The 12,888-nt window shown below is 51.1% G+C and overlaps 1 protein-coding gene across 1 annotated transcript in view; it reads right to left on the bottom strand.

Annotated features, from left to right (window-relative positions):
* Positions 1-12,216, bottom strand: part of kctd16b (potassium channel tetramerization domain containing 16b) — a gene marked incomplete at both ends in the record, with an annotated part of 71,377 nt that extends 59,161 nt beyond the window's left edge. The window contains one exon of the mRNA XM_084473742.1: positions 11,376-12,216. Coding sequence (XP_084329868.1) covers positions 11,376-12,216 — 841 coding nt within the window. The remainder of the gene's footprint in view (positions 1-11,375) is intronic.
* Between the last annotated feature and the right edge of the window lie 672 nt (positions 12,217-12,888).

Below are 12,888 nucleotides of genomic sequence, written 5' to 3'. Positions count from 1 at the left end.
TCCAAAAAGAGGCTTGGTATGAAACCACTTCCACATCCTATCCACAGCTCAAGGGTTTCCAGACGCGTTAAGACGAGACCTGGATGGCTTCTGTTCCCCTCATTAGTTTACATGTCTGTGTGGTCATTACACTATAGCTAAGACCACATTCTCCTTTGATTCATCATCAACCTACTAATGGCGCGTTGGCAATCCAGGCCGTCATTCCTTCCCAGATTTATATATTTATATATATTTATATATTTATATATTTATATACCATATGACACGTCTGATCTGAAAGCGTTTCAACAGTCCGGTACATGGCGGCGTGCCGTGAGGTTGCTACCAGTAGAACGCTCCTTAAACCCCACGTGTCTCTGCAGGCCCCTCCCCTCACCTCTCATCCAATCAAGACCTCACACATTAACGAGTAGGATCGATTGAGCATATAAACATCTGTCACTCGTGTGGCCTGTCTGTTGTTCTCACTGAGCCCTCCTCCATGCCCTCCACCTCGGGGTTAAGCTCCCCCTGTCCTCAGAGAACGGGATGACGTCCTCCAGGGGGAAGCCCTCCACCCACAGCCCCCACCCACAGCCCCCACCCACCCCCACCAGGGAGTAGACCCACCAGGAGAACCACCAGGAGAACCATGTCCCACCCACCAGGAGAACCATGTCCCACCAGGGAGTAGACCCACAGGAGAACCACCAGGAGAACCGTGTCCCACCAGGGAGTAGACCCACCAGGAGAACCATGTCCCACCCACCAGGAGAACCACGTCCCCACCAGGGAGTAGACCCACCAGGAGAACCACCAGGAGAACCACGTCCCCACCAGGGAGTAGACCCACCAGGAGAACCACCAGGAGAACCACGTCCCCACCAGGGAGTAGACCCACCAGGAGAACCACCAGGAGAACCATGTCCCCACCAGGGAGTAGACCCACCAGGAGAACCACCAGGAGAACCACGTCCCCACCAGGGAGTAGACCCACCAGGAGAACCACCAGGAGAACCACGTCCCCACCAGGGAGTAGACCCACCAGGAGAACCATGTCCCCACCAGGGAGTAGACCCACCAGGAGAACCATGTCCCACCAGGGAGTAGAACCACCAGGAGAACCACGTCCCAGCGCACTGGATCCATCGCCCCAGTGAAGAATCATTTGATGATTCATTTGGTGTCTAATCGCCAAATGTTGCGGTTCATTTGAAGTAGAACTAGTCTAGTGTCTAGTGAACTAGTCTCTCCCGATTGAAATGATGATAAAATGATTTATTGAAGAGGTCATGATACCACCAACATTTATCAACAACAAAGTGTATAATGTGATGGAGGACTCAAATTCAAGCCACTGCGTGCACATTTCATCATCTGATTCAATTTTAGAAGTCAAGATCGACTCATTTTACTAAGAAACACAGGCTGTGCAGACACTAAAGTTACAGACATGAAGTTTGATATCTGTTCAAATATTTCCGATTATAATTGAAGATCCCTGGACCTGTGTGTCCAGTTGATGTTAAATGCATAGATGGTTGATCCATGAGTTCTATTCAAGGCGTTAGGGAGACCACAGACCCACAGCCTTGTAAAGCACCATATAACCATGGCCTTGTCCAATGTTTATGACTGCATGACCGTGACCACGTGGTTCAGCCCTACTGAATAATTTATAGTCAATAATCGTTGTCCCTGATCGGCTCTTATGTAAAGGTCATCGGCCTTTTCTAGAATGTAGAACCTTTTTCTAAGGTTCTCTGCCAAAGGCAAGAGATATTCATAAGGGCTTCTTAAAATAAAGCTAATTGTGCTGCTGATTCCCTCTTGGCCTGACCCCCTGGGTGCCCCTATATGTACTTCTGCCTAACACACCTACTGCTGTACGCGGCTCGTCTAACAATAGCATGTATGAGCAGCACTAACATGAGACCTGGACGACCTGTAATGTGAACCTTGACGATCGCTCACCCGCGGGCGGAGCCGTCCACCGCCGCCGTGCCGTTCCACCGCCTCGCGGGCTCCGGCGCCGCCGCTCCACGCGCCCGCAGCGGTAATACGAGGGCTTTTGATGCATTGCAGTAGCCTGAATTTCGAGTAATGGTGTGGAAATGTGTGTGTGCCTGAGTGTGTGTTCGAGTGTGCCTGTGTGGCCGTGTGTATCTGTGCACGTGGGTGTGTAGACCTGCGTGCGTGTGGGTGTGCGTTGTTATTATTACGGCGTGGCGCTCCACACCTCGCTGCACTGCCGAGCACTTATTCCATCACAGCGGGGGAAAGGCATCGGCTCCTACATCAACCTGCTCCTCCGCAGAGCGCGCTCTCCAAGAGGAGACAGACGGACGGACAGAGGGCGGCTGGCCCCCAACGGACGCTGGAGCTAGGGGCCCCGGAGGCCCTAGCTGTTGGCTGAGAGGGGTACATTGTTCTAATGCAGTTCAATGGTTCTTGCAGGTACGGCGAGGACCTGTGTGTATGAACATGGAGACGGTCGATGGCCTGTAGGCCCTCTGGTCCACTGCTGCTGGACTCCTGCTTCTCTTTTGTGTCGGTGACGTTATCTCTTTACTACATCGCCGATGTTCAGAACATGGTTTCCTTGACTCTCTGCTCTCGTTCTGCCTCTCTCTACGGGGCTCTCTCTCTCTCTTTGTCTCTGTGTCCTTTCCGATGGCTTCCTCCCACTTCATCTCTCTGACACTCTTCGCCGTCCTACACCTCGCTCACTCTTCATCTCTCTGGGGCGTTCTCTGTCTATCCCTCGCTGGCTCTTTTGTCTTTCTGCTACTCTCTCCCTCTCTATTTCCATCTGTACACCTCTGTCTCTCATTTCCACCCTAACATCCCCCGTCTAGCTCTCTCTCTCTCGCTCCCTCTCCCGTTCTATAGCTCACTCTCTCTCTCCGTTCATCCACCCTTCTCATTCCTGGTTTTTGTACTTTAGTCTCAGGCTAAAGGTGTGGCCTTTGTCCCTGTATCAGCCACTCTGATCACATCTCTGTTCGCTGTGATCAGGTGTTAGTTTGCGTGTGTTTAGACAGATGGGCGCGCACACACACGCGCACCAAGCATCACCCGCATTCATTCATTCTTTTAAACACTCACTCGCGGTAAAACTATGTTTTCTCACGATCAAATATTCATCAATCCTGAAAGTTATGGGCTTGTACACGATGTCTGTGTCAAGAAAATAAGTGTTTGCTGTACGGTGTTTGCAGATGCATTGATTTAAAAGTACAACTTACCGCTGTATCAGCTGTTACACAAGATTTTAAAACAAGATTTTGTTTTGGGAGGCTGGAATATACTTTCCTCGCGTTTATTATTGTTATTCTTATTATTTTAACGCATAGCATAGCCTACTCTACTGTGTTCATTCATGCAGCCCCTATGGAAAAAAAATGTTTCCATAATCCAAATGCTATTTCTATGCAGTTTCACTCATATGAACAATCTTTGACATCATAATATTTAAATCAGGCTAATCGTTTGCATGTCTGTGCTGTGTGTAGCCTACGTGTGTGTAAGCGTATGTTGCAGTTCCGACCTGCCATGGCACGTCAAAATAGCAACACCGACTGCGCTATCCGCTGGTGCATTTAGACCAGGAATTTTTCGGTCAGTTGCGCAATTGCATTGGCGCAATGTTTAGATCGGTAAAATAGCACCAAGAATCATTTGCGCCGGAACACGCCTCTGCTTCACGCCGACACGCCTCTCCAGGCGCTGCGGTGTAGTGGCGCCCGGTCGCTGCGGGGGAGAATGAGCTTTGCGCCGGGTGCAAACTAGCAACGACACATGGGTGCAAGACAGGGCCCTAGGAGTTGTGTAGCTGTAGGCAGACTATTCCATGACACCAGAGTAAAAGAAAGGGACTTTTCCTGCATCATTCGCTCTAGGCACTACGCAGCAGCGGATGCTGGTCCTAGTGCTGTGACTACGCTGTGTGTGAACTATGATTACATTAGAGCCCATTCACAATGTTAGTAAGGTCCCATGGTATTAAAATTTCACTTTATGAGGTTTTCTAACATTAAGTTGAGTTCCCCTAGCCTCCCTATGGTCCCCCAGTAGCTAAAAATTGCGTTAGGTGTAAAACGAGCAGTAGGTATCTTACTCCGCCTTTGAAAAAAGGATCGCTGAAACGCTTCGATTTGGCTTCCAGCCCCATATGTCGTTAGGGTTAGTTATAAGGGGCCAGGTTACCTCCCCTTTCTCTGCTTGGCCCGCCCAGAGAATTTGACCGCCAATGAGACAATGAGCTAGGACCGTGCGAGCGCCACGTGTGTGTGTGTGTGAATACACACACTGTAACGCAAGTGTTCTTTGTTATTTGGATAACCGTTCTGCTGTTGGTGTTATGGCGCATAACACGCAACACAATAACGCAAGCTTGCATAAAGCTCCCGTTTGGTGTAAAGACTAGACTGCGTCGGGTTGGTTGAGAAGGAATTGGGAACCGCGACATGGAGGAGAAGGGGATTGTTGCCCGGGGTTGTCTCCCGCCGGAGCCCCGCTGCCCTACCGCGGCGGGCAGCCGGGCAACAACCCCGGGCAACAATCCCCTTCTCCTCCAGTTCAGTCTGTACTTAATATTGACGTGGAAGTGGAAGAACCAGAGGCGTCTAAGAACCCGACGCAGTCGTTTGAGATTCATAATATCATCCGGAGGCGCAAACAGCTTTTGACCATGATAATATATATTATATTATGTAGATATCTAAATATAATATGATATTATTTAGATTTAGAGCTCCCGGAGTGTTCAGTGTTCCACTGTAAACACTAGCGCATGGTACCGTGGCAACAAGCTGCTCAGGGCCACGCCCCCACCCTCCACCTGGACCCGCCTCTAAAGACGGAGCGTTAGTGTAGAGCTCACTGTGGGCGTGGCTCGTAGAGGCTGTGACTCTGCACCAAGGCTGAACCTCTTGAACGTCTTCAAGTGCTGTATTAGGGGCCACTAACAGCTCTATTAAAGCATGCATGAAGTAGCATGGGACCTTTAAACATGTGGTTGAGCTTTAGTTGCTCTACTCTCAGATGTACAGGTAGTGGACCCGCTTTTGTAAACTCCTCCCTCCCAATATGAGGGCTGTTTTTTGCATCACTTGGAATTTGTTTTTAAGTTTCATAGTCAACCCAGAAATGATGTCACACCACAGGAAGCTGTGACCTTAATGAGGCATCAACCTAAAAGAGACATCATCTCTATCTCCCTCTCTCATTTCTCTCTCTCTTTCTGTGCTCATTCCCCTCCTCGCCTCCTCCGTTTCTCACCTCTCCTCCTCTAGTCTGTTTCTCTCTCTCGCTGGCCCACTCTCAAACTGTGAGTTCCTCTATGGCTGAATGAAATAGCACCAAAAGAAAACACCTGACAAATGATATGCACCCCTTATTTAATGACTGCAGACTGAATTTACATTTGTTCCAACCTTTGTCGCCACTTAAAAGCATTTTACAATCGTACAAGGACCTCACATTGGCCATTCACTCAGTGCTCAGTAAAGAGCAGTTCATTTACAGTCAGTGTGAGCCGGCGTCACCCACAGACGACCAAACCCCCGCGGGCCTCGCGTTCATACCCGGGTTCACTCTGTACCGTCGCTGTTCACAACCAGAGACTGCTGCCATATACCTGAGGAGTGGCCCAGGTGTGTGTGTGTGTGTGTGTGTGTGCGTGTGTATAGTCGTGTCTGTGTGTACGTGTGTTTGAATGTGTGTGTGTGTGTGTGTGTGTGTGTATATGTGCATGTGTATAGGCGTGTCCGTGTGTATGTGTGTGTGTGTGTGTGTGTGTGTGTGCATGTGTATAGTCGTGTCTGTGAGTATGTGTGTTTGTATGTATGTGTGTGTGTGTGCGTGTGTATAGTCGTGTCTGTGTGTACGTGTTTGTATGTGTGTGTGTGTGTGTGTGTGTGTGTTTATGTGCATGTGTATAGTCGTGTCTGTGAGTATGTGTGTTTGTGTGTGTGTGTGTGTGTGTGTGTGTGTGTGTGTGTGTGTGTATAGTCGTGTCTGTGTGTACGTGTTTGTGTGTGTGTGTGTGTGTGTGTGTGTGTGTGTGTGTGTGTGTGTGTGTGTGTGTGTATGTGTGTGTGCGTACGTGTATTTGTATGTGTGTGTATACGTGTGTGTGTGTGTGTGTGTGTGTGTGTGTGTGTGTGTGTGTGTGTGTGTGTGTGTGTGTGTGTGTGTGTGTGTGTGTCTGTCTGTACCAGCCCCTGCTCTGAGCTGTCCGTCCCCGTCTCCTTCAGAGCTAATCACCACCGTCGTCGTGGGGACGCTGGTTGTGTGTCTGGGGAAGGTGTGGGGAGCCCATTAACGCACAACGTTAACGCACAACGTTCCACGTGGTAGACGGTCGGCCCGCTGCGCTGAACGGAGTCGACCGGTAATGACTTTGTCCTGAAGGTCACAGCTAGGTCAAACGCCTTGTGATGAAACGTACAACGGGTCGTCAATTAATCTCTATTCAAACATGCTTACAGACAAAGGGACGCACAACCCCCACACACACACACAAGCAGACACACACACACACACACACACACACACACACACACACAAGCAGACACACACACACACACACACACTCACCTGCCAGTTCATATTTATGGTAAAAGGAGTCGTTCAGCTGTGTGACGGCTTACTGCTGACCGTATCACACACACACACACACACACACACACACACACACACACACACACACACACACACACACACACACACACACACACACACACACACACACAGCAAAGGTCATCTCCAAGGGGCTCTCTGACGGTCACACACGTTGTTCAGGCATATGTCAAGAGTACGATGCAATCTCTGCAAGATCTACTTTGCCTTATTATTTACAACCATTTTTTTACAACGATGCCCAAACATGTGTCATCGTCACAACTGCATGCTTCTAACGGTAAAGCAACCTGCCACCAGACGGTGAATCAGTCGCAGTCACTGCAGACACCAAGGGAAACATTAACGGTGACCTGACCACACAGGACCAGGTGAGGTGTGATCGGCCCTTACAAGCCCTTTTGAAAATCTGCCCCTTATGACATCACAAGTGGGCGTGTCCACCTAGATGTGTGCTGGGTGGATCAGTCCACCAGCCCGCCCAGTGGACCGCAGCAAACGTTGCTCATCTATCCGTCATCAGGACACGCCCACTTGTGATGTCATATGATGTCATATTTTCAAAACGGCTTGTAACGGCTAATCACGCCACACCTGGTGGCGTGCCATGGGACCTTCAACGTGTTCTGGATCAGGGACAGGGGAGAGAGGAAGGCTGGAGCCACGAGGGGCGAGGCTGACAGGAAGGCAGTGGAGCAGGTCACGAGCTCATCCACTCATCATCGTAGGGCGCTCAGCGAGGCCTCACACAAACATCAATGACTTCAGCCACAGTGGTTAACCTGAGACCCACAGACTCAGAGACACACACAGACAGAGCCACACACAGAGCTGCACAGTAATCAATTGGCCAAATCTACAACATGAAGCAGGGAACAAAGGGTGACAGGGAAACAATGGAGAGAGAGAGAGAGGGAGCGGGAGAGAGAGAGAGGGGCGAGGGAGAGGGAGAGAGAGAGAGGGGCGAGGGAGAGGGAGAGAGAGAGAGAGAGAGAGAGAGGGAGAGAGTGGGAGAGGGAGAGAGAAATGATGGGGAAGGGGGTGACAGGGAGAGACGGCAGAAGCGGAGGAGGTGGGGCCCAGTGAGACATTTAAAGGCACAGCGGGTCCACTGCTCTGCTCCCTGCCCTCAAGGCTCAGAGCCAAGGAGTCAAATGATGTGTGAGGGTGTGTGTGTGTGTGTGTGTGTGTGTGTGTGTGTGTGTGTGTGTGTGTGTGTGTGTGTGTGTGTGTGTGTGTGTGTGTGTGTATATGCGTGTGAGGAAAAAGCTAATGGACAGAGAAATTGGACGGCTAAGAAGGAGTATGAGGTGGAGGAACCGGGGGGCTGTGGGGAGGGAGGGGGGGGGGGGGGGGGGGGCAGACACCAGTGGGATAAATCTTGGGGACAAGGAGGTGACAGGGAGACAAACTAGGGCCCCTACATGTACTCCACAGGGCCACTTCAACCTTTAACAAGCCTCCTCTCTGGCTGCATGCGTGCATCCATGCATACATCTATGTCTACCGTACAGACGCCACTGCTACCTTACAGCCAAAATTGTGTGTGTATGCGTGTGTGTGTGTGTGTGTGTGTGTGTGTGTGTGCATGCATGTGTGTGCATCCATACATATATGTATGTATGTGTGTGTGTGTGTGTGTGTGTGTGTGTGTGTGTGTGTGTGTGTGTGTGTGTGCATCCATACACGTATGTATGTGTGTGTGTGTGTGTGTGTGTGTGTGTGTGCATGCATGCATGTATGTATGTATGTGAGTGTGTGTGTGTGTGTGTGTGTGTGTGTGTGTGTGTGTGATTGTGTATGTATGTGTGTGTGTGTGTGTGTAGGTGTGTGTGTGTGTGTGTATGTGTGTGCGTAGATGCTTCATAGGGCGAATGCAGAAATCAGCTCTTTTCAAGCTTCCCTCGTCTCACACCCTTGAATCATCAGACGACCTCAGGACAAAGTATCTCCTGACAGTACGTCCACCGTGCAGAACTAGAGGGCACTGTACTGTCTGCACACACCCTTTATGAAGCCTCTCTCTCTCTCTCTCCTTCTCTCCCTCTCTCTCTCTCTCCCTCTCTCTCTCCCTCTCTCCCTCTCCCTCTCCCTCTCCCTCTCTCTCTCTCTCTCGTGTTTCATTTAGTTTAGTCCAGCACGAAAAAAGTCAGACAATCGTTTTCTGGGACACGAAATCGTGTGATACCGGGTTGAACATATACACTATATATACACTACATATACATATACATATACACTATATATACACTACATATACATATACACTAACTGTAGATACTAAGTGACTAGGAGCAGAGCCATGGTGATGTCAGTGCTGGCAGTGGCTACGGGGCTATTCTAATGATGTGAGGTCATCAACACAAGACGTCTGCATGACAATGGCCGCTCATCTTTCTTCAGGTAAAACTGTAAATAAATGACACCTTCAGAATAAATAATGAAGAACAACAGGGAGATTGTTCCTCTTTCCCGTCACTTCAAAGAAAGCATGTCCCCGTTTTTGTGGGGCTAAAACTGGAATGTCATGAATATTGAGCAGCAGCAGCAGCACGGTTCATGTATCTTTCAGTGGAGAGTTGACTTCCACCTCAGCCCCCCCTCGAAGGGGGCGGGGTCGGCAAATCAGTGGCTGGCAGCCGTCCAATCAAAGTCAAGCCTTTTGCACTCGTTATGCTACAGCTAATCTGCAGCCAGGAGCGATGGTTCTGATGCCTTCACCATGTGGGAGCGATGGTTCTGATGGTTCTTCCTTCCCATGAGGCGCCCGTTGCAGCAGGAATCGCAGAACGATAGATTATTGTACTAGTATATAGATTACTATAGATTATTGTACGAGGGCATATTTGGGATTATGGGGTGGTTTGTTACACAGGAAAATATGATGAGAGCCATTAGAAGATGTAGGAGGCAGGAGAGAGGGAGACAGGAGAGAGGGAGACAGGAGAGAGGGAGACAGGAGAGAGGGAGAGAGGAGAGAGGGAGACAGGAGAGAGGGAGACAGGAGAGAGGGAGACAGGAGAGAGGGAGAGAGGGAGACAGGAGAGAGGGAGACAGGAGAGAGGAGAGAGGGAGACAGGAGAGAGGGAGACAGGAGAGAGGGAGACAGGAGAGAGGGAGACAGGAGAGAGGGAGAGAGGGAGACAGGAGAGAGGGAGACAGGAGAGAGGGAGGCAGGAGAGAGGGAGAGAGGGAGACAGGAGAGAGGGAGACAGGAGAGAGGGAGAGAGGGAGACAGGAGAGAGGGAGACAGGAGAGAGGGAGACAGGAGAGAGGGAGACAGGAGAGAGGGAGGCAGGAGAGAGGGAGACAGGAGAGAGCTGATTCAGATGGCCTCATGGTCCTTCTCTTCCTCCTACTGCTGGCAGCGTTTCAGATAACCAGAGGCTACTTCATGTTTACTTACTGGTACAAAAGACCAGATGGACGTTTCTGCTGATTAACAAATAAGAAAAGCTGAAGGGATTCAAAATACTAATGAAATCATACTTAATACAAGGGGGCATGTTGCAATGGACTGTAAGATTTGTTTGCTCACTTTTGACAAAGTGAGCGATAATTCAGCCCAGCGGTCTGCCTGCTTTTTGTTGGAGGCTAAAGTTGCTTTGCTTATTGGGAAAGATTACAGAGGCTTGACTTTCTCACCAAATACCCAGGAGTCAGGACTAATTGGCTTTGTTCCACAGGACCGAGATAACTTATGCTGCTGCTGCTGTGTGTGTGTGTGTGTGTGTGTGTGTGTGTGTGTGTGTGTGTGTGTGTGTGTGTGTGTGTGTGTGTGTGTGTGTGTGTGTGTGTGTGTGTGTGTGTGTGTGTGTGTGTGTGTGCTTAGTGGTGCAGAACAAGTCGTTGCTAAAGGGATCTTCCATCTCACGGTCATAAATGCAAAGTCATAGCATCGGACTGATTGTGATATGGATGTTGTGCTTCATGCATAAGGCCACTTAGGATAGGATTAATTTCAACTAAAGCTGAATAGGACAAGTTCATTTTCCCTTAAACTTCAGACAATTGTTGCATTATAATTCATTGGGGCCAAACTTTTACGAATTAGATTCATTTGATTCATTCACACTATTGAAGCCAACCATTTAAATACATGGTTGAAAATCCATTACAAATATCTGGACGACTCTGCAGCCCATCTGGCTGCATTGTGACCTTGTTGAAACCGTTCATTTTGACACATTCTGGAATAAATAGTTATGGTCACAGTCATTCACGTCAATTCACCCCTTTTGCAGTTTGGTAAACGCAATAGAAATGTATAACCCAATCGTTTATGTCATTAGCTTGTGTATATTAGCCAGAAGGCTCCAAACTCTGTCCATGGCTCCGTCTGTGCCTCTCACAGGCTGCCAGTAGCTCTTGTCCTCCGTCTCTCTATCCAAATCATGGTTGGTAGTTGTTCAAATCCCCCATAAGAACTGCTAGTGAAAAAAACTCCAAGCCAGGGTTGCCTTAATCAAACCGGTGAGCAGCAGTACATTCACAGAAAGACACCAACACCCTCCCTCTGTACTCGGGCAGGGCGCGTGTGTGAGTGTGAGTGTGAGTGTGAGTGTGAGTGTGTGTGTGTGTGTGTGTGTGTGTGTGTGTGTGTGTGTGTGAGTGTGAGTGTGAGTGTGAGTGTGTGTGTGTGTGTGTGTGTGTGTGTGTGTGTGTGTGTGTGTGTGTGTGTGTGTGTGTGTGTGCGCGCGCGCGCGTGCGCGTGTGGGTGTGCGCGTGACATGATCACAGTTACTTACGGTAAAACACGTATTCTGTGTAACTGGACCAAAGCTTGTCTTCCGTTTGCTGACTGACATAAGAAGCGGTGACTGAGGAGTTACAGGCCACCATCTGGAAGCCGCACTCCGACAGCATGTCGAAGGACCGCTCCAGGTGTTTGAAGCGGAGGTAAAACCTGGAGGTGTAGCGGTCCGGGGTCCTGTCCGGGTCCCGGCTCTCGTTCAGCGTCTCCCCGAACACCTCCTTAGCGAGGGCCACCCTGCCGCAGATCATAATCCGGGGCACCCGCCTGAAGCGGGCGTCGGTCTGGTTCTCGCGGCCCCTCGTGCAGGACCCCCGGTAGCCCACCGTGATGAAGCCGCTCTTCCTGTCCGCGGGCACCAGGGAGGGCGGGGGGCACACGCGGTGGTCGCTGCCCTGGGACCCGTCCTCGTAGTCACTGTTGTAGTTGTCGTCCGGGCTGCAGGGCTTCAGGTCCTCGGGGGTCAGGATCTGGACCAGGTCGGGCAGCAGGAAGTACTCGGCCTCCTTCCTCAGCCGCCCCTTCTCGGGGAAGTGGTCGGGCAGGACCACCTGCCGGTCCCGGAGGTAGTCCAGCACGTAGCGGAACAGGAAGCCGTCCCTGTCGATGAAGTAGCGGCCCTTGGGGTCCCGGGCCAGGTCGTGGGCCGCGTCCTTCTTGGAGGAGAAGATCCTCCCCAGCAGAGAGGTGGGGGTGCTGACCAGGGTGGAGTGGCGGGTGTAGTACACCTGCCCCCCCACGTTCAGCTCCACCACATCCGGGAAACTGTTCTGGCCCGAGCCCGGTTCCTTCGCGTTAGTCCTACAGCTCCCGCTCAGCGCCATGGTCTCCGTCATCTCCCCGGGGGAGGACGGCTCGTCTACCGACGGAAATCAAACCGCGAACACGAGCGTTTAAAGTGAGCTAGAGGCTCCGCGCGCACGGGGCTGGTCCTGACATCCAACGCAGTGCGAGGTGATGGGGAGATGCTCTCGGCGTGCGCGCATCCCCCGCACGGTGCCGAGGTGGAGACCGGGAGAGGGGCTGGTGGTTACAGACAGGATACTACATCCATCACGCTCCCGGAGAGGAGGAGGCTTGGTCCTTGAGCCGGGAGCCGGGGGTGGATGTGCTCCCACTGCCGGAGGAGAGAGGAGAAAAGGTTTCCCGTCGTCCAAGGGAACTTGTCGTCTGTTTCTTCTTCCGACTAAAAGTCCCGCAATAGGTCCCAGAAAAAAAACGGGCAGCCGGAACGGAGAGAAAGCGGACAGTCCACATGTAACAGAGCCCCCCCCCCCGCAGAGAGCCGAAGGAGGACGTGCGGACACTTTCCCGTATCTTCAACTTACTTCCTCTCACACGACGTCGATCTGCTCCGGGCTGGATCAAGAAACGATCTCCGCGAGACGAGGTGTTCCTCCGAACGGAGAAACTTCACAGCCCGCTCCCCGACCCCGCAGTCCGAGTCCGCTGTCGGTCTGTGTGTCCTCTCCCACCAAGACCTCACTTGTTCCAGACTGAGACGACTA

This window comes from Micromesistius poutassou (genome assembly GCF_964030765.1).
Source record: "Micromesistius poutassou genome assembly, chromosome: 10".
In the NCBI taxonomy this organism is placed as follows: domain Eukaryota; kingdom Metazoa; phylum Chordata; class Actinopteri; order Gadiformes; family Gadidae; genus Micromesistius; species Micromesistius poutassou.
Note: the sequence above shows the minus strand (reverse complement) of the source record. Positions and strands in the feature narration are given on the sequence as shown.